General features: G+C 34.7%; 1 protein-coding gene across 4 annotated transcripts in view; it reads left to right on the forward strand.

Moving 5' to 3' along the window:
• TSC22D2 (TSC22 domain family member 2) overlaps positions 1–22966 on the forward strand; it is a 57626-nt gene that overhangs the window by 4563 nt on the left and 30097 nt on the right. For 2 of the 4 annotated variants that reach the window (XR_008501429.2, XM_054480254.2), the window contains exon 2: positions 9619–9690. The exons of the other annotated variants lie outside the window; for them this stretch is intronic. Coding sequence is in view for 1 of the 2 variants with exons in the window: in XM_054480254.2 (XP_054336229.1) it covers positions 9619–9690 (72 nt within the window). In the remaining variant the exon portion in view is untranslated. The remainder of the gene's footprint in view (positions 1–9618; positions 9691–22966) is intronic. 4 annotated transcript variants of the gene reach the window in all.

Here is a 22966-nt window from a genome sequence, read left to right on the forward strand (position 1 = left end):
GTCTTTCATTGGTTTTTAACTTGACATGCTAGTTTCCGAGATGTAATCTTACACATTTGACTGTTTTGTCACTGGTCCAACATACCTGGTGAAGGAATAAATCCATTAGGTAGAAATAGTTGGGTTTTTTGTTTTGTTTTGTTTTGTTTTAATAGAAAGCTTTGGTAAAAAAAAAAAAAAAAGAACAGGGTATTTTAAAATTTTGTGTTTGAAATTAAATAACAGTTTTCCAGGCATATGTTTAAATTACTGAGATGAGTACTTTTGAGGAGACTACTATCTTAACTGAAAATTTTAATTTTAATGTGATTTTGGGTTGCCGCCTTAAAATCTGCATATTTTCAAATTTGAAATAAAACCAACTGGAGTGAGAGGTCTTGAGTAATTATGATTTAAACTTTGGAAGTAGTTTGACAAATTTCAGATCCTAAGGAAATATTTGTAAATAAGATGTATGCTTTTCTTAAAAAAAATTAGGACTTTAGTAAACAGTCTATTTCTTTGAGAAAAGAAGGGAAAATGGGAAATTAACAAAAAGATTGAGGTGGTTTAGGTTGATACATTGAAAACTCTATCTTGAGATTTTGGTTCCATTACCTAATACAAAGTTCTATAATTGGCTTAATTTTGAGATCATTTATAATTAAAGAACCAGGCCTTATAGTAATACATCTTAATATTATCACACCTTTAAAAGGCTGATGGTTGTATATGCAAAAAGTTCTCAGTTAGCATTGCCTATTGACTCTACATTATTAATTACCATAAAGTTTATCTTTCTGGCCATTTTCATTAGAAAGGTTTATGGTCAGTTGTTGAGACTCTTCAAATTGATTTTGTGTAAACTGGTGGATGTGATGGTTGAAAATACAGTTCTTCAATATGTAGCTACTTTTATAGTGGACTTTACAAAACTTGTTTAAACTACATACACACTTAACAGTCTCCTGTAAATGAGAGGAGGTGCAAAATATTACTGGCCCTTTTGGAAAAGGAACACAGTACAGATCACTTTCCATAGATAGCCGACCAATGTGAACTCTGTAGGCCGCATTCCAGGAACTCTTATGAATGGCTGCAATTGTGAGCTGTCATCTGTGGCCAAAAGACTGTTGAAAACCTGATTCTAAGGTTCCTTTGGTGGCAGATATTTCTATGTCTTGTTAATGGTTTTATTTGTGTGGTTTGCTAATGACCACTGATAAAGTATTATACATTGTGAATGTTAAGTGGTGTGTCCTGGTATGTGCCATAAATACACATTTTGTTTGTACATTTATATATATTTTAAACAAAATTCTGCTGCTTTTTTTACTTGAAGTTTAAGTGAGAGGATTAAGTAAATGTATACCAGGAGGCAGAACTGTCTCAGTCTTTGACCTCGGGTGTATGAAAGTCTCACTGAATTGAAGTCTCTAAAGATGGAAATTTCTTACTTGAATCTCTGTTTCTTGGAAGCTGACATTTATCTGTTAAATTCTGAAGGTAATTTTGCTCTTGTAGGTTTACAGTTGATGTGTAAATCACATACTAGATACTATTCTATGCCTGTCTACACATTTAAGAGTGTTCTTACTGAGGAGTTAGTAATTAAAATGTAAAATCATATATGTGATATTATTTAGTATAAAAACTGATATTGATGTATTCATCAGTGATTACTGATGGATACCACATGGATTACTAAAACATACTTTATTCATAAACGTGGCTTGAAATAAAAGAAATGACAGATTTCCAAAAAGGCGTACGATTTTCCAAACTACCCGAAATTCCTAAACCATGAGCTATATCTGTAGGAGTGTGGCCTTTTATATTCACAGTGACACATACTGTATAAAATTTTATGTGCACTAAATCATATAGGCCAAACATTGGTAAATTTTTTTAGAAAACATGATGGCTTATATGTGTGTGAATAATACAGATTCCAACTAACTATTTTAGTAACACTTGTTTTTTCTCTTTAGGAGATCACAACCCCTGAACTAAATCTCCTTTATGAGAAGTCATTTTATATAGGACTGGTGGTAGGGGTATATATGTCCTCTACTTCCTGAGAATAAATATAATGACAATTAATTTGTTATTTAAGAATCCTGGGCCAGGAGCAGTAGCTCATGCCTTGTAATACCAGCACTTTGGGAGACCAAGGTCAGAGGATTGCTTGATGCCGGGAGTTTGAGACCAGCCTGGGCAACATAGCAAGGCCTTGTCTCTACAAAACATTTAAAAATTAGCCAGGTCTGGAGGCCCACACCTATAGTCTTAGCTACTTGGGGAGGCTGTAGGAGGAGGATCGCTTGAGCCCAGGAGCTATGCAGTGAGCTATGTTATAATATTGCACTGAAGCCTGGGCCACACAGCAAGACCCTGTCTGTAAAAAGAAAAGAGATAATTCTGATAGCACTAATTTGGAAATAGTGAAATATGGTACTGGATCTATGAATCTGGTACTTCCCAATTAGGAATGGGAGTCTGTCTTTCTCTGCACCAGAAAAGATCAGAAGCAGTTATGAACAAATAGCAGCCCTACCAATCAAGTGTAAAGAAACCCAAGTAAATCTGTTTCCTAATAGAGGAATGGTAGTTAGGAAAGTATAAAAGGAATCTGACCTTCTTTTCCTAAAATGTCAGGAGTTGGGGGAGGGGAAGTATAGAATGATAGCAGATAACCAAAATGGAAGAAAATACAGTGGAGTGGTATGAAATATAGTCTCAAAAGAAATAGGAACACTTGTGAATACTGAGGAACGGTGTTCTAATTCTTTCTTTGAGGAATTGTTTTAGTCCAGTATGTATTTCCTTTTCTGAAGATTCCGTTTATTTCTTAATTGCATTACTCTTTAAATACTTAAAGTATGAGGAAGGAGAGGCCTTACAAAAGCAGGTATGTCTGGTTAAACATAGCCTGAATGATATTCCCTAAGTAATTCCTTAATTGGAAAAGCAGATTTTTAGTAAGAAATATTAATCATATTAAAGAGGTATGTGTAGCAAAACTCCTAAATTAGAATAAATTATTTAAGTGTATGGTTTTTCTTTATACTAAACCAATGGGCTTGTGATTTGAGGCTACTATTTTCGATGGTATTTTATTGAGTCCACAAAGAATATGTATACCTGAATCATTGGTATAATGTCTTTCCCACAGCAATTCTTGAACATATCAAATTACTCAATATTTGTTATATTCTTAATCTGGCATTGCTTAGGGCAAAAACTGGGTGTCCCTCATAAAAAGGTAGGAACAGTAGCCAATTTGCACCATTCCTATACATTATTCCATGACTTTAGTAAGTATACTTTGAGGTATACTCTTCAAATTTGGGTTAGTATTCAAGGTATATTGATGGATTGTTTCCTGTATGAAAGTATTGCATGATTTCTGCTCTTAAATCAGGTGAATTAAATTTCATCTAGATTGCTTATCTCAAATTTAAAGCCTCAAATCAGACTTAAATAATTAGTATTTAGTATTTAGTTTGATTCCTTTGTACCCATGCTAATTTTTGTTTAAAAAGAAAAAGTGCTTCCTTCCTTTTAAGTTGTACATTTATTTGTGATGTTAGTGAAAATTCTGCAGGTAATTGCATTAATTTTATTAGTGTTTGCCTGGGACATATACCTGTTATTAGGGTAGGCAAGACAAATAAGTAGTCTAAATGTTAAATTACTTAAAGCTTCTTTTCCCATAAGGCTTTACTAAAATTTGTCTAAAGAATATTGCTTTGTAGAAGATGGAGTTTGTGATTAATGTGTCAGTTATTGTAAATAATGATGGCATAGTTTTAAATGTTAGTTTTAGGCTGTTCATCTTCATTATTACACAAGTATATGATTTAATCTGAATAAAGGATTCCCAAAGGTAAGTGTAAAGCCCGCTAGTTTCTAAAGTAGAGTTAGTATTTAGTTTTTATCAAGTGGTTTTATATGTTAAAGCAAAACAAATCTTTGCTTGGTATACCGTCTACCTAGTCTTTGAAGACAAAACAAAGGAGGGAGGAGCTGTTTTGATCAAATAAAACCAATAGCGTGTTTAATTATGTGTTAACATATGTGAATGACCATTACAGAGACAGTAGAGTCAGACATACCGGGGCTAAAATCTAACTGCTACATTTGACCTTGAGCTGGTTGGTGTAGATGCCTTCTTTCCTCTTATGAAAAATGGGGATTGTACCTACCTGGGAGAGTTTTAAGGGATTAAATGATGTATGCAAGTAATTTGAACAGCCTGTAACATAATATATGTGGCAAACGTACATCACAGAAATGTTCATATTTTAGTTTCAAACTGCTCTCCCAGATCACCCCTTTACATGTTATAAATCATACCAAGAATCTTCCATTTTAGTATGAAAGCGTAATTGTATGGTATGGATGTAGTCAGAAAAAAGGAGATGATGTTTAGTCTAGAGGAGTCATGATGTTGTAAGAGGTATAGGGAATTGTGTTCCAGTCCTGGCTCTTCTATCATTTAGCTGGTTTCTTTGGTCAAGTCATTTCACTTGTCTGTTTTTCCGAGACTTTGTCAAATTTTAAGATTCCTTCCAGCCTTATGTATATGAGACCATACATTCAAGTGTGCTTCATGAGAGAACTGCAAACTTAAACTTTCTTCTTTTTACCCCTTTCCTGCCACTTGACTATTATGTGGCAATAAATGAAGTTTGTAAATACTCATTAAGTAGGTTGATTGCTCAAGAAAACATTTAAAACAGCTTATCAGTCATTCAGCTTTCATGATGCTCTGCGAGTAGTGAGCACTGGAATACAAATATGAGACTATCCTGCCCTCCTAGATCTCAGGCATTTTCATCATCATGAAAATGATGATCAGATGTATACTTTGACATACATTGTAGGTGGTGATGGAGTAATATAAGGTGCTAATGGGAACAATTTGAGACATCAGATCAGATTGGGATTGGGAGGGTAGTAGACTGACTTCTATTTAAAAATTATTCTCTGCATAGGTATTTATATAGTTCAAAACTCAAAATACATAAAAGAGTAAAATCAAAAGCCTCTCAGCTACCTCTGTCCTCCAGCCACCCTGTTTGTCCTTAGAAGTAACCCATTATTACTTGTACATTCTTTTGAGGCTAACTCTTAAACTAAATCTTAAAATGGTCGTTCAGATTAGGTCACTAGGAAGAGAAGGGGATAGTTTTCCAAGCAGAGGTAAAAGGCAGTTTGTATAATGATGTGAAAGAGTGAGAATCTATCATTTGGAAAATAATATTAATTTGACAAGAACCAGAGTGAAGGACTTAAATGTCATGGTAAGAAATTTAGATTTTTATAGTAAGTTGCTGTTAAAGGTGTTTCTTGAAGCTTTTATTATTAAAATAATATATATCTTGAAACGATTTCAGTATCCTTTTAGTGATTATTGCATTTTAAATTATAATCTTATGATAAAGTTGTGTTAAGGGAATACCTTTGGAGCACTGAGTCCCAAAAATCGGAATTCTTATCTAATGAAATGTGCTAAATATTTTGGTACACCTAGCTCTAAGTTTAAGTATTCTGTTTCCCTCAATATTACCTTGATAATGTCAGAACGTTTGGTACATGTTGAGATACTCTACCAAAATTTGATTTATAGGCAGCATAATTTGGAAATTAACCTTATATTAAACACAAAGCAAGCTTACTTGTGTCAGGTCCTGTGTATATAGACTTTCATTTGATCTTTCCAACAATTTGTAAGAAAGTGGTTTCTTCCCTTCCCCCTTTCTTATGGATTAAGGAAACTGAGACTCTTAAAATTTGAGTCACCTAGGTATTGGGTGACAAAGCATAGACTCATATTCAGACCTTTAACCTAAAGCCAGTGCTTTTGAATATTCCCAGAGTTAGAAGTTTGTTTTATTACTTGGCAGACAATAAGTTAGGAAGAAGGAAGAGCTACCACAGCCACTGATTTGTTGTGTTGTAACCCTTTACCTAAAGGATATTTTTAATCATTTAAATTCCCCAGATAATAATACTGGAGATGGTGCTTGTTGATATTCTTCATATTGTATGTCCCTGGTTTCTATTTAGAGATCTCTGAAGTCGAATTTTGGCATAGATTAAGAGAAAGAGGTGTTTGTTGAGTGCTCAAGTACCTTATGCTTTAAGCTTTGACAATTTTTGTAGCTTAGTTTTGAGGTATGGAATGTTTGTGTTTTTTTCTCCCTGTTGTACTTAGTTACCCTACAAAGGTACTTAGTTACCTGTTGCAAAAACAGGTAGACATGCCAAATGCTTTGAGTCATTTTCTGATGTAGTATTTTCACATACTTGGAAATTAATGTGATGGACTATTGAGTATATAAATTCAGGGAGAAAAGAATGTATTTTGTTCAGTGATGTGGAAGAATGTTTACAAATAGGAAAACAGCATTTTTGTTTAGGTGGCTGAAGTACAGTGTAAACCACATGTTAGTCTTCCTAGAATTGCTTCGTTGGCTCTATATTTAGAATGGTAGTTTATATTAATATCAAATAAATTGTTAGAAAGCTGGTTTCAAATTTTACTTCTTGAGTGGAAGAGAATTTGTGACCACAGCTGCATAAAAAGTATTTCTTTCTAATAAAATTTTTAGTTTCAGTTGCCTCTTCATGCTTTCAGGTTTCATGGACTGTAACCTTGAAATGATCCCATTAACAGCCTTTTCCTTGGGCTCTTAATCTCAATTTTATGCCATTCCAAAATAGAAGTCTCTCTGATGATCAAGCCCTTCAATCTTTACAAATGGCTCTTTTCCCTTCTACTTCCTTGATCAGTGATTTCACAGACTTGACTCCTTTAATCTGTTAGTCAGTGTTTGGAGACTAATTATTGTTGCTGTTTGCTACAAACCCCTCAGTTTATGGATAACCTCCCAGTTATAGTATCCCAGAAACAAAATTTCATAGCTTATAAGACTATCTAAATTTTTACCCTTAAAATCTAGACTGTTTACAAAGTTTTATGTAGTACATAGATTGTGTAACTGTGTACTATAGAAAACCGTGTACTGTGGCTTCTTCACTTTGAATGTGTGTAGAAAGAGTGATTGTTAATTGTTAGCTTTTGCAAATTAAGTGTATTCTAATATGTGCTAAAAACTTTAGATCCATTTATACAGTATTTTATTTCACAGGTTCTTTCCACATCCCAGTATTTACTACTAACTACAAATATGTTTGTTTTTCACTTTTACATTTTACTTAAGAGATATTTCACTATTCTGTAAAACTGCTGGAATTTTATAACAAGTGATATGACTTCATTTGGAACCAGTGTACCTAGAAAATGAATTTGATTCAAATTAAATATTTGTATTTTCAAAGTCAGAGGATCTAAAGGTCTTTTAAAGAGGCCAGGTGTGGTGGCTCATGCTTGTAATCCCAGCACTTTGGTAGGCTGAGGCGGGCAGATCACCTGAAGTCAGGAGTTTGAGACCAGCCTGGCCAACATGGTGAAACCCCATCTCTACTAAAAATACCAAAAATTAGCTGGGCGTGGTGGTGGGAGCCTGTAATCCCAGCTACTTGGGAGGCTGAGGCGGGAGGATCGTTTGAACCCAGGAGGTAGAGGTTGCAGTGAGCCGTGATTGCGCCATTGCACTCCAGCCTGAGGGACAAGAGTGAAACTCTGTCTCCAAAAAATAAATAAATAATAAAGTTCTTTTAAAGAATATCATTCTTATAAATATATTGTGAGTACTCTTTAATGAATTTTGAATTGTAGACTTGCAGAATAACATCCAAGATATTCTTTCGTATTCTTTTGTATATACTGCCTTCCTCTTTGAGTCACTCCATTTAAACTGGAGGTCTCCAAACAGACCTTTGAGGATAGCAAACTAGTTCCCATATGTTCCTGGGCAAGCCTATTTTTTTATAAAATAAAAAGAAACAACAACCAAAAAAAAAAAAAACCAGATTGAATGTTCAATTGGTTCAGTTAGTTTTCATTTGATTTGGCAGACTGACTTCTAAGTACAGCGAAAAAAGTGGCCTGACAAATACATCTTAAGAGGATGTAAGCCGTTAAATAAACAGTAGTTAGAAGAAGCCTCTTAAGCTTTTCTTGTTATTAGCAGGTCTAATCAGTGCCTTCGATTGTCTTAGACCTAGTTAGGAGAAAAGCAGAGAAATGGTTAAAAGAATAGAAAGGAGTTGAAGTAGGGCAAGCAATGAGAAATACACATATTAGTCTCCTAATTAATCAGACAGTTACTTTGGTGATTCTCTGGCATCTTGGAAGTCATTTTTTTTTTATTGTACTAATAATTCTGCACAGACTTTAAGGCTCTTAATAGGACCCCAGAATTGCCATGTTGTATCTAAACCTCATTTTGTAGATTAAAATAATGCTATTAATGATTCACTGTATGCCAGGAACTTTACATTTAGTCTCAGTTCTTTAGCCTGCAAAGCTAGGTAGTAATGTAACCAGTTAACAGATAAAGAGACAGACTTAAAGAGGTCAAACTTTAATACTGCTATGTGTTTAGTGTAGTGGTTTAAGAGCATAAACTCTAGAATTAGATTGCCACCTACTAGCTCAGTGATGTAAGGCAAGTTACTTCTATCTGACCCAGTTTTCTCCTCTATGAGATGGGAATAATAAGGGTGCCTACCTCTTAGGGCTGTTGTCAGAATTTAGTTAGTGAGTGTAAAGCACTTAGAATAGTGTGTGGTACCTAATAAACACATTCTTAACTGCTGCTGTTCTGCTACAGCATGGGCTAAGAATTTTAAAAGTTATGTGGCAAAGTTTTTTTAGCTTCCAGACGTACAGGTTGAAGGTGGGGGAGACTATAGAAGTTGCTGAGGAGGAGGGAACAGGTTTGTCAAAAGTTTAAATCCCCGTGGAACCAGTCCCTAGATATGAGGTGAATCATACATACTGGGAGATAGTCCAGAAGAGCCCATCAGTTAAGAGTCTATGGTGAAAGCCCTAGGGAATGGTAGAAATGAAAGATAATTATGATAAATAGGCTTTTACCCCCTAAAATGACACTGTACCAATGCTAGAATCAGAAAGCTGCCAAACAATTGCAGCGCCATTTTTTGCCCTAGACGAGAAAAAAACACATATAAATAAATGGATTTTGAAGGTGGAAATGTGTCAAGTCCAACCCAGGAAAGAATTCTTCATTGTTAATCAAACCTTTGCTACTTTTAACAGAGCCTAAGAAAAGTTTTTACTTTGTGAAGATAGAGTGTAACTTACTTTATATGAATACCTAAGAACAGCCTTGTTAAACTGCTAAACAAGATAGATATTTATAAAGGCATTTGATACAGAAGAGTGTTGATTAGGCTATGAATTAGTCACATTTATATGCACACACACACAAAATTGGATGCTACTTAGTATTTAGTTTCATCTGCATTACCTCTTTATTTTATAACTGTGATCCTGAATTACTGTTGAAGTCTGCTGGATTTTGTCCAGTTTTTAATTTCTTTTAAAGTGTTGTTTTAAGCAAACTTATGTGGTTTTTTAATCTTTTTATTATTAAAAGTTGCACTGTATTAGAAATCTAAAATCTTCCATCTTCTTTTGAAAAGTAGTGATTATACTGTACGTTCTCAACCTCATTTCCATTTGATTCTCGGATCTCACAGGAATCCTTCAACTGCTTTCTACCAAGCGTTCCATTTGAACACGTTACAGGAATCAAAGAGCCTCTGGGATAGGTATGAATACTTACATATGGAATGCATACATGCAAAACTGTATGCATGAATTGCTTTGCACTGTACTGGTTTCTCATTAAAACTGATCTTTGTTATTTTAGGGGGGGAATCACGTGGTATCTAGCATGGGACAAAGCAGCAAAATAAACCAAAAGGACAATCTCTATTTTATATAGAAAATAAACATACTTTTCTGCATCCTGTGTACTTTAAGTATATCTATATTTTTGAAGGGTTCATATTGTGTTGAATTTTTCATATGAAATAGTCACTTCCCCAGTGTATTTTAATGCAAATGCATATTCTATAAAATAAACTATATTTTAATTTTTGTGCTATTTTATGTTTTTTTTTTTCTGTAAAAGCCATAGTGATTCAAAGCAAAATGTTATTTCAAATTATGAAATTGGAGGAGGAACAAGACCAAGGTATCAAAGTAATCATTGTTTAATTTTTGGCAAGAAACTTTAACTTCAAGTTTGTTTGCTAGAATTCACTAGGTCTGCATTACTGATTTGTAAGCCCCTAAAACAGTTTGCTTTCTTACAGAAATGTTGTATAGATTTTACTGTTAACTTTTAAAAATACAGAATGAAGTCTTGGAGTTCTTTTATGGCAAAAGATACTTTGGTTTATCTTTCTGCTTAACACACATTTTAAGTAGTGTATGCTCTGTTCAGTTGTTTTGCTGAATATTAGCACTCCATCATTTTGTGTTTAATTAATAGAAGTTGAGTTCAAACAATGTTTTTAAAATTCACACAAAGCTCGTTAGATTCTTTTAACTCTGCCTGGCAACGCATTTGTGTCTTCTGGCATAGTTTTGGATAACACTCATGAACTCAACTCCATCTCTTTCATTAGAAAAGAGTATTGCTAAGTGCATGTACATGTCATATTAAGACATGATACACATTGCCTAGAAATGCTAAAACAGTCTTAATTCTTCGGCTTGATTTGCTTGTGTGTGTCACTCTAGAGAAATTTTCTAACAGTATCTTTTTGATGGTGTGTTCCAGAAATGTTTTTAAATAGTTACTTTTAGAACAGGAAGTTTTAAAATTTGTAGTACCATGTTTATAAAATAAATTTTTAAATAGTTCTCTAGCCATTTAAATTAATACATAAATGTAAATTGTGAGATGAAATAAACATGAAGGTTTAATCATTCAAATAGTTTTCCAAATGTAGCCAGAATGTGAGTACTTTGGGGTATGCTTTATAGTTTCCCTTAGAAAAAGGAAAAATAGCACTCTATTTAGAAATGTAATAAGAGTAGCTTTCAAAAGTATGATGATTTATTTCAAATAGCTAACTTTGAGCTGTCATGATGTCGATATGAATGATATGTATTATTTTTATCAGTGTAGAAAGGTTTGAGCTATATTTTTGATAATTTGAATCTAATATTGAAAGGTTTATTTTGTTTCATAATAAAACAACCATAGAAGTTGCCTGTACATCATTTGTTGTTACAGCTAAATACTCCTTATATGTTTTCTTTTTTAGATACCTGAAACTTTTAAGGTATCAGAAATGAGGCAAGTTGCATATCTATGGTTTCTCATGGGTTGAAAATATTTATTTTCTCTCCTCGTTGGAGCCTGTTGTTCAGAGCCAAAGAAGTTAGTGGATATTTGTCTGTAGTGTGTTAATGCCAAAATATAATAAAATCAAAATATAATCAGATAAGCCATTCTTCACTGTAAATTGGCCTTGTTGGTACTAAGGTGACAAGCCCAACCCAGTGGAAACTGACTAGTGGCTTTCTTTTAACTTTTCAACTAGCTTATTAAATTTTCCATTGAGAGGAGCAATCATGGCTAACTTTATTAGTTTTAATAATCTGCACTTTCAGTTGGCAACTATCTACAGAATTGCTGACAGGTATATCAGCTAATAAAGTATCGTGAGACCGTTTATTCCAAATGGGTTGAAGATTTGTGTGTGTTAAGCTTTAAAAAATATTAAATATGACTTCTGACCTTGTTTGTTTTGGACATCACCAAATCACATTGTTCATTTTTACTATTATAAATTTAGGATTTTTTTTTATTTTACTACTAATTTGGCAAATAGGTATTTGGCAGGGGTGATTCTCCTATTAAAGAGAGATGTTGACTGGGCGCAGTGGCTCACGCCTGTAATCCCAGCACTTTGGGAGGCTGAGGCAGGTGGATCACCTGAGGTCAGAAGTTTGAGACCAGCCTGGTCAACATGGTGAAATCCCATCTCTACTAAAAGTACAAAAATTAGCTGGGTATGGTGGCACGCGCCTGTAATCCCAGCTACTCGGGAGGCCAAGGCAGGAGAATTGCTTAAACCTGGGAAGCAGAGGTTGCAGTGAGCTGAGATTGCGCTATTGCACTCCAACCTGGGTGACAAGAGCGAAACTCCGTCTCAAAAAGAAAAAGAGAGATGTTTGGAAGTTTAAGGGACTGCAAGTCCCTAACGTTATCTTCTACATGATCTATTTATTTTGAGGCATAAATTTGTCTCGCTGTTACTAGATAACAAATTTTAGGCTCCTATTTATGAAATGTTGGAAATCGTTTTCAGTAGGGGCAGCTTTTAAGTGCCCATTTTCAGTAGACCTACCCTAAATAGCTGAATATCCCTAGTTTGCTTTTGCCTAACTAGAAAGACAGGAATCTCCTTTTTTCCCCAGGAATCTTTCAGTTTAGTAGAATATCTTTTAATCAAAATGTAAGTAACTAATATACCTTTCTCATATTTACTTAAAGTTCTCTAATGGCCCCTTTGTTTCCTTCCATATTTAAATTAGAATTGGCAAATTAATAGACTTTTCACCAAGCAGCCTGCCTCTGCCTATATTTAGATATTTCTCCTTCCATTTATATCTAGTGCTTTACTCAGTTGTACTAAAATTGAAGCTACCCTCAAGCCTTCCTTTCCCTTTTTCTGTAGGTGCCATCATGGTTTCTGTCTTCTCTGTTTGCCATTTGCAGAGCCCTCAGGGAATCAATCAGCTGAAACCATCTTCAAACGTAGGGAGAGTAGATACTGATAACTCAAAAATAATCCAACCCTTTCTTCAGTAGCCCAGACTGTTTTGAGTTGACTCTTTATTAAAATAAGTACTATAACTTCCATAGTTAGCTTTCTGGGAGATTATCTTACTATGGAGGAGTTAATTTCTCCTGAGATCCTAGCCTGTTGGCATTTCAGAATAGTAACTTTAAAATTTGACTTCCTATTTTGTAAAGAACAGTTTTCCAAAGTTAATACTTGGCATTGCTTTGTTAAATTGGCAGAATTAGTTTAGAAACCTATCCTGATGATCACTGGGGAGCAGCAAGCAGGTTGTCATTGGGAGTCCTTTGTTTACAAAAGCTCAGCGTAAGGGTTTATAGCAAACAGTTTTACCCTCTTCTAAATACCAGGTCACTAAAGTAAAGGAGTACTAAGGGGAGGAAACTTCAGCTAGACTAAAGGAAGAAATCAGGTAGCTTGTAAGGCTTTAACCTCGTTGATAAGCACTTGCGGGGCTTTTGTCTTCATTAAGAAATGCATAAATGTAGTTAAAACAAGTGAGAGAACAGTGCTAGGTGTACATCCCCTTGAGTCTGCTTCTCTGTCCTTATGATAGCACCAGAATTTAGAGAGAAGTTAGTAAGTAAAGTAGTAGACATGGGTTATTAACTTAAAATGAAAGTCTAGTAAGTTTATCCTAAATTTTTTTACTAGATAATTGATGATCTCTCAAATTGTTTTCTACAGTGATTATTCACTTATTACCTCTGATTTTAAAATTATTGGATTAAAAAAAGTCTTCTTATTTAAATAGCCTCAAGTATTTTGTGTAGGGAACGCCTTCCAGTATTTCCTATCATTGTTCCCTATGAGATTTTTTTTTTGAAGCTAGGAATAAAGTAGAACTAAGCTGTTTATGTCGTAAATACCATTAGTACCATATGAGACAATTTATTTTGTTTTGCTCATCTCTAAGAATCTTGGGTCCATCATTAACATCCACCAGTATTTGTTATCCCAAATGGTAAAACTCAAGTTGTACAACTTAGCTCATCTAGTTTTTGAATGCTTGGTGATAGGACTTGTAAAATTTTTTTATTGAAGTATAATTTGTATCGGAAAAGTGCACCATGCATAAATGTATAGCTCAAATTGAACACACCTGTGTAGCCAGCACCCAGATCAGTACATAGAATATTATAAGCCCCTTTCATGTCCTCTTCATGCCCCCCCATCAGTCACTTCCCCTCCCAATCCTAATTTCTAATGTGTTATATATGTAGGACCATACATTATGTGTTCTGTGTCTGACCTCTTTCATCCAGTATTGTATTTGAGATTCATCTGTATGGTTCTGCATAGTTGTAGATATGGACTATATAATTTTAAAGAATCATTCAAGTAGCTTATTTGTTGGAGATTGATGTTGGTTAAATGTTCTCTCCTAGAGATTATGCATAAGTATCTTGAGGATATGTACCTGAACCATTTTGTGACCAACCCCAATATATTCCTTACTAATTTGTACCTAGTACTTACATAATTTATTATCTGATTATATTTCAACCTATTCCACTAAAAGACATCTAGTAGAAGATAGTCCAAGAAGCTAAAAATTAGAGTATAGCTTTTTAATGATTGTTGCCTTTTATTCTTCCTCCCTCCCTCCCTCTTTCCTTCCTTCATTTCCTCCTTCCTTCCTTCTTCTCTTCCTCTCCTTCCTTCCTTTTATTTTACTTTTTAATCTGAAATAATTTTAGATTTAAAGTTGCAAAAATAGTGCTGAGGTTTCTTGTATGTGCTTTACCTAGCTTCCCTTAATGTTAACATGTTGTACAACCTTAGTACAATTATCAAAGTTAGGAAGTTAACATTGATAGAATACTATTAACTAAACTACAGATCTTATTTTAATTTTACCAAGTTTGCCACTTTTGTAGGTGTCCTTTTTCTGTTCCAGGATCCAATTCAGGATTCCACATTGTGTCTAGTCATTATGTCTTCCATTTTAATTTGTAACATAGTACTGTTCCTTTATTGAACATAGGGAGTAGCAAGTCTGGTCTTATTGGTGTGGAGAGTCAGTTAACTAAGATTGCCTACAAATTTCCACCTTTTCTGCAGTGCTTACTACAGTTGCTATTCTCACAGGACTCTTTTGTATCATGTATATAAATGTTTTCACCAGTAGTTTAATTTGTAGTTCTTAAGTGGGGGATGGGGCAGGCCCAGGGTAGGAGGGGCAGGTAATCACTGGTACCTAGAGGATGAAAGCTTTATATATTCCCTCTAAAACAGGGATTTTGGGATCCCTGATTTAGATGGAAACCTCAGGGTATGGTTATGTTCAGATGACATTAAATCAAGGAAGTGATAGCCATTGTGGATGACAGCATTTATAAATTTAACTGAAACAAATACAGAAATCAAGAAATTAGAAGAACTTATATGTAAATTCAGGGAAGTTGAAACCTAGGTTGACTAGGTATAGTAAAAAAAAAAAACATACTTAGATACGTGTGTTAATGGCATTTTGTAGAATTGGTTAGCTAGTGACAGCGCTGCCACAAAAACTAATGTGATTTTAGGTGATATTTCTAGAACTAGAGTAAGAAATGATGGTGACTAATCTGTTGTACTCCATTTCTACAGAACAGTTGTTCTAAATACAAAACTAACTAGAAAACCAAATTTCTTTATACTCTACTTGCATATCCAGGGGTATTTCAACAGGCAGGCCTGAGTGAGCTTACTTAAAAGTAAACAGATCCCTTGGGAAATGGTCTTGCCATCACTAGAAATAATAAAACTATCTTCCTGTCTGTTAACCAGGGATGCTGATTTTAAGTGAAATTTAATTTTAGTTACATTTAAAATGCCTACTCTGGAGTTTTATTTCCCCAACTTTTCTAAATGGAAAAGAGGTAAGTACAAGCATTGGAATTGAACACCTTTGCTTCTGTTTTGTCATTATTGGCTTTGATTATCAGTAAACCTTAAAGAGCTGTGTATTTGCTTAAGGAATGGAAGGCTAGCAAACTATTCTGCTCTTTTAGGAAAGAATTCCATGTCAGAGGCAGTAAATGTTGGTCTGAATAGAGAAACCAGTGGAGCTTCCCTCAGAAGAAAATGAATGACAGTAAGCTTATTTGGAAATGAGAATTGCCGTAGGTAGTGGTGGTAAATGAAGCCCCACAAATAACTAGGCACCAGTTATCACCATGCTGATGATTTCAGCAGCATCTTAAAAACTAGTGAATTCTTCATACCCAGGTGCCAAGGGGAGGTAGAGTAACTCATGGAGAAAAATAACTACACATTACAGACTGACTGGCAGAATTTAAGGTTAACTTCATTTAGAAATCATGGACTATATATATAAATGGGCATCAGTCTAGGTCATAGTCATAGGACTATAGGGAAAACCAGGCCTCCGAGTTTTTAAAAGCCACATGCTTGGTTATGAAATTGATGCTCTCAAAATACAATTCAAATTCTTGTTGATCTGGAAATAAGAATAGTGTGTAGGAGAGAAATACAATTGTATGTAGAGTGTAGTGAAGGTAAGTCATTGGGATTTTAATGGAAGATGAAAGAAGCCACTTAAAACTGTTTGAAACTCATGACTACAGTGTTCTGAAAAGCTACTTGGGAAGTTCAGTAAAGTATTAGATGCTTGGTCATATTATAAAGTAGTCTCTTTAACAATACGTGTTTGTCCCCAATTATAGTTACTTGCTATGTAAGGCATTTTCCTGTTACCATCTTCAGTGGTTTTAGATCACCTTTTCCAGCCAAAAGACTCTAAAGCCTTAAAAATCTCACTTTTTTAGAGTAACTCAGAATGAAGCTAAGGGAAAATATCAGGAACGTTTGCAATTACTTGACTCAGCAAAAGTTTGTTCTCCTGTAATTAAATACTAGAAGAAACAATAAGATTTAGTAACTGCTTTCAGTGAGCTTGGTCTTAATATGGAAAATGGTAAATACATTATCACATGATTGAAAGTAATAACTCATATAAAATGTAAGCACTTCATGTCTCTCAAGTACAGCTGGAGGAGGGATTGGTCAAAGCTTCTTCAGGAGGTGGCTTTTGAGTTGGAAACTGAAAGGTGGGTAGAATTTGGTCATGCAGAACTAAAGAACTGAGGGGAAGGGAACATTCCAGTTAGAGGAAATACTGTGCACCGCTATGGAAGTACTGGGCTTATGTGATAAGGATAAAGTTAAATTTGGTGGATGTATAACATTTGAAGACAGGAGAGGAGGGCAGTTAGATTAGAGACAGAGATTCTAGAAAGGTACTGAAGCCTGAATTAGGCAATGGGGATGAGATAGGAATTACAGGATTTTACAACTGATTGATCATGATAGGGGAGCAGTCAAACTGGACTCCAAAGTGCCAAACCTAATTTACTGAGGGAATGCTGGTACTGTTAGAAAGTATTAGTGAAAGAATTAGTTTGGGAAGGAGAAAGTAGTGATGAGGTTTTTTGTTTTTAGCTGTTTTTTGGATGAGTTGATAAGCTGGTACAAAGTCAAGGTGAAAATATTTGCGGTGCAGCTGAGGCTGCAGACTTGCAACTTGGTATAGAAATTAAAGCTAGTTGAGATTTAAGAATGTTTTATTAGAGTTCAAGCTTTAGGAAAGGCCAAGGTTGCCAAGGATTAGAGTAGGGTAAAGGGTCAAGCCAGGACCTTAGGCAATACCACCTGCATTTAGATAACAGAAAGAAGTCTGAAGAGGATGATTGGTTTTAGAGAATAGACCATTCTGAGGATATTATTTTCTAATCAAAAAGAAGAGAAATGTCTGAATCTTTAATTTGAAATAATTTCAAATGTACAGAAAAATTACAAGAATAGTACAAAGAACTCAGTCTTCTTACCAAGATTCAGTGTTTGTTAACATTTTGTCATATTTGCTTTATCATCCTAACATATTATTTTAGGAACCACTAACAAGGTGAAACCCCATCTCTACTAAAAATACAAAAATTAGCCAGGCGTGGTGGCAGGCACCTATAGTCCCAGCTACTCGGGAGGCTGAAGCAGGAGAATGGCGTGAACTCAGGAAGCGGAGCTTGCAGTGAGCCGAGGTCGCGCCACTGCACTCCAGCCTGGGTGACAGAGTGAGGCTCTGTCTCAAAAAAAAAAAGAGTAGATAGGAAATACCATATCCATTTAACTTCACATACTTCAGCTTTTGTTTCCTAAGAAGATTATTCTCTTACCAACAATATAATTACCAAATTCAGGGTATCTTATATTAATGTGCTGTTATCAAATATGAATATACAGTGCATATTCAGATTCTGTCAGTTATTACAATAATGTCCTTCATAACCATTTTTTAACCTGTTAGAAGAGCCAGTATAGGTTCACCAATTATACTTAATTAAACAGTTGTCTTTTTCCCCTCCTGTCTTGTTTGAATATGTGAGTACTTGTATTAGTCACCTAAAGGATTATTTAAAATTTAAATATTTACAAAAAATGCAGTATTAACGTTTTGGATAAAATACTAGAAAAAAAATGTTCTTGCTTAGCTAGTTTGTGCTATTGGGAATATTGGAAAGGCAAGGGAGTACTGCCTAAAATCCAGCTGAAACAACTACTAGAATTGGTGAAGTTTTATAAGGGGAGGTCTTTTATTGCTCAGAGTTGGGGTGGTGGGTGGCAAGAGTAGGAGAACATTTGGATATTAATGTGTCCCTTAGAATAGAAATTGAAGTATATTCATGTACTTCCCTTTCTGTACTGTGATTTTTATATGTATGTATTAAATTGGGCTTTTAATTATTTTGAGTTGGAAAAAATAGTATAATTTGAAGACATTTTACATCACCACTTGGGTTTGCAAATTATGTATTGCTATCCTGTATATACTGTTGTATCCTCTTAGTTTTATTCTGGTAGTTGTGTTAGGTGGCTTGTCTGCTGCGAGATTTTTAACCACAAATCTGCATCTAAACATCTCTTCTCTACATCTCATTATTCGAAGTGGTGTTTCACTGGACCCTAAACATCTCTTCTCTTAGCTTTTCTATGGCTAGCTGAAGTGGGACACTAAACATTCTGACATCTATTTTCGGCACATTACCAGGTTTCAGAATTGGCAAAGAGAAATTATTTCTTAACTGCTCACCCACCATTATATATGCTTTCTGCTCATATGTTTACCACCTTCCTCTTTAGTAAATTTAGTATGTTATTTAATAAATTTCTCAACCTAAGTCACCCCAGCCTATTTTGAGATGTTTTGATAATTATTTTCAGGTGAAATTTTAGAAACAGTTTTGAAAAAGGTGGGAATAGCTGGTAAGGTCTCTTTATTATTTATTTATTCATTTATTCAATTCTTTTTTTTTTCTTTTCACCAAATAGATTTTAAGTAAACCAAGGCTTTGAATAGAACAGAAAAGTGTATGTATGTGTGTGCATGTGAACTAATTCGCCAAATTCGATCTATTTTTTTCTACCGAATCTAAAATTCTATTGAAGAGCTTTTTTAAAATAAATAAATAAATAAATAACTGAACTTGTTCAGACAAGAAAGAAATTTAAGGAACCTGGAATTGTTGAACCAGGATAAACATAGAACATCTTTTTGGGTTTCGACATTGTTGTTGTTTTTCCATTCTAGTCCTCAGCAATTTAAAATTTTAAATTCACACCTCTTCAGTTGTATTTAAATCCACAGTTGGGCAAACCTTTTGGGAAGAAAGAAATATTAATGGAATTATTTTAGTTTTTTATTTTTATTAAGATTTGGGGTGGTAGGCAGAGGTAGAAGAAAGAAATGACTGACTCTTTGTATTCTAACCTGACATTCTTTTTGTTTGTGTGCATAAACATGCTGATAGTAATATTCCAAGTTAAATCAGGGAATATATTAAATTTTTGTGATTGATACAGAGCTTTTAAATGCCTTAGCTTACCAAAAATTAGCTCCTGTGTTTAAACTTTAGTTGGCTACTTCTAAAGTATTTTTCATATTTGACAGAAATAAATGTAAATAAGTGATAATAATTTAGAATGTTTATCCATTAGTAAATATCCTCAAATAACATTTTTATGCCAGTTTATCTCCCAGTTGTTTCAAAGTTTGAAGATTGTTGGTTATAAATACTAAAAGATTTGGAAGGTGCTATTGTATTTTTCACTTTTTAATTGTGTGATATTTGGCCCAAAAATAGTGGTGTCTTCACTAAGTTAAAGTATGTATGCAGAGCACATGGCTGTCAGTGTCCCCAGCTATTTATGTGGCCACATGTTGAGAATTTTATTTGTAATTTCAGTATCAATGCTAATGGTGGTATCCATAGTAGCTACGTATTTTCTATCAATAGCAAGATGTTCAGAATATATGTAACCTTTGTCGTAGAAGACAGAAACATCTTTCTACCTATCTACCTGGTGATAAAGAAGGTATATTTTCCCTAGTCCTACACAGTATTGGAAGGGGAACAAGGAGGGAAAAGAGTTGCGTGTCTGGCTGATAACACTCCTGTTTACAGTGATGCTAACCATTGGTCTTCAGAAAATTTCTGCGTTTATTTGCAGTAGCTGTTTTTATTTTAGATAGTACTTAGTCCAGAAAATGTTGCTAAATGTATTTTTGTAGAGTAGTCATAACTACTTTTGTTTCAAGAAATAAGAGATATCAACTCTTCAAAAAGCATAATATATTACGGTCTCTTTACAAGTTCTGTTTCTCCCGAGCACGGTGGCTCATGCCTGTAATCCCAGCACTTTGGAAGGCCAAGGTGGACAATTGCTTGAGCTCAGGAGTTTGAGTCCAGCCTGGGCAACATGGCAAAACCTCATCTCTACAAAAAACACAAAAATTAGCCGGGTGTGATGGCGCATGCCTGTAATCCCAGCTACTTGGGAGGTTGAGGCACAAGAATTGCTTGAACCCACAAGGTAGAGGTTGCAGGGAGCCGAGATTGTACCACTGCACTCCAGGGCCACAGAGCGAGACTCTGTCTCAAATAAATATATAAATAAATGTTCCATTTCTTTTATGTTAGCTATTATTAAGCTCAGAGTCAAAAAATAGGAGGGTTTTTGTTGTTGTTGTTTTTGAGTCAGAGTCTTGCTCTGTCACCCAGGCTGGAGTGCAGTGGCACAATGTTGGCTCACTGCAACCTCTGCCTTCTGGGTTTAAGTGATTCTCTTGCTTCCCGAGTAGCTGGGACTACAGGCGCCACCACCACGCCCTGCTAATTTTTGTATTTTTCATAAAGACGGGGTTTCAGCACGCTGGCCAGGCTGGTCTCAAACTCCTGGCTTCAAGTGATCCACCCTGCCCTGACCTCTCAAAGTTCTGGGATTACAGGTGTGAGCCACTGTGTCCAACCCAAATATTCAGCTTTCTGTTAACAAAGCATGCAGTTCCTTATATATTTGAGTATTATGTAACTGGCTTCCACTTACTTTGATTTTCCGTTTTTAGAGGGAGCTCTACCTTTAATTTCAATATCTTTTTCCTTTGCCTTCTTTCTAAGCTGTTTCTACTCCTTTTGAAAGGATCAAGTGTATAAATCATTTGAGAGTAAACATGTTAAAAATACCAATAGGCTATCTTCTTAGAGCTGTTTTTCAAAGGTATATTAATGAAATTCTTTAAGCTGTGTATTTGGTGTTTCTTCTACCAATAGGTGCATTTGCTATAATGCATAACATACCAAACACTTTATATATGTGTACATACACATGTACTTATGCTTATATATGTATGTGTATATATGTACCTATGCTTATATATGTATACATATATATATTTAGTTTCTGGCATAGCTAATTGTGTCTTAAATTATATCTTGGCTCAACCACGGATATGTGAAGTTTCTTGTCATTGTGTGTTGTGTGTCTTTTTATATGTGTCTTTTTTATTTATTTATTTATTTTGAGATGGAGTCTTGCTCTGTCACCCAGGCTGGAGTGCAATAGAGCAATCTCGGCTCACTGCAACCTTTGCCTCCCGGGTTCAAGCGATTCTCCTACCTCAGCCTCCCGAGTAGCTGGGATTACGAGCGCCCACCACCATGCCTGCCTAATTTTTGTATTTTTTAGTAGAGATGGGGTTTCTCCATGTTGGTCAGGCTGGTCTTGAACTCCTGACCTCAGGTGATCGACCACCTCGGTGGAATCCCAAAGTGCTGGGATTACAGGTGTGAGCCACTGCATCCGGCCTTTTTATATGTTAATTTTTTGGAACATACTGTCTTCCTAGCAGTTTTATTTTATTTAGGTACATTTGTACTAATTTTTAAAGTAAATTTATCTTTGATATTTTAAAGCTTATTTTTTCAATATATATAACCTATGGAATGACTCTGTGTAATTTATTGGAGGACATAAAGGGTTGCTCTGTTTCCCCCCTTTCTCCATTTAAAAATAAGTATTTCTGACCAAGCATTGGTTTATCATGGCTAGGATTTCTCCAAACAATGTAGTGAACTTTTTTGAACAGCAGGGTGAAAATCTGGCTATATTAGTGGATAGTCTTATAGAATATTCAGAATCTTTTAAGGAAATATGGTTTAAATCTGAAAACAAAATTTTCTATCAAACTAAGATAAGCACATTCACTAAAAAACCAAGTTCCTTTAGGAACTCTTTTAGACCTGTTTGATTTAGCATATCCATTTTCAAGTAATTACTTGGAAATTATAAATCATCTACCTTCTTCCCCTTTCACTGTTTTTTTATTTTAATATAGTTTCACCTTCTCACAAAAGGAAATGATAAATAACTGTAAGGAATATTTGGGATTTGGTTTTGGTAGCAGTCTTGCCAGAGATTCAAGATTATGATTGATAGTATAGTTTTCTCATTAAATATTCATTTTTAGGAAGAATTCTAATTTTAAATTTTGAAGGGTATCTGGTTAATCTGAACGCTGTTCATCTGTAACTACTTTAGTTACCCAATTTCATTTCAGGTTGTTAATAAGGATGTCCTACATGTTGGAATTTAATGATTTAAACTCTTGAAATATGACCCTGTACTTGGTAACAACTAATTTTGAAAATATATGCTTAGGAAAATTTTGATATATAAGTTTTGTATCTTTTAAAATGTATACAGCTCTAAAGTCCTGATTTAACCATACATTTGTGTAATGTATACACCCTTAAAATTTTTTTTTGTAAGTTTCGTAGTAAAATAACTGCTTCATATGACTGGTTTAATTGTATCTTCCAAAAAGACTTCCCAAGCATTTACCATAACAAGGCTTTTTTGTTGGCAGGCCCTTTAACAAAGGGTC

Source organism: Pongo pygmaeus, chromosome 2 (assembly GCF_028885625.2).
Source record: "Pongo pygmaeus isolate AG05252 chromosome 2, NHGRI_mPonPyg2-v2.0_pri, whole genome shotgun sequence".
Taxonomy (NCBI): domain Eukaryota; kingdom Metazoa; phylum Chordata; class Mammalia; order Primates; family Hominidae; genus Pongo; species Pongo pygmaeus.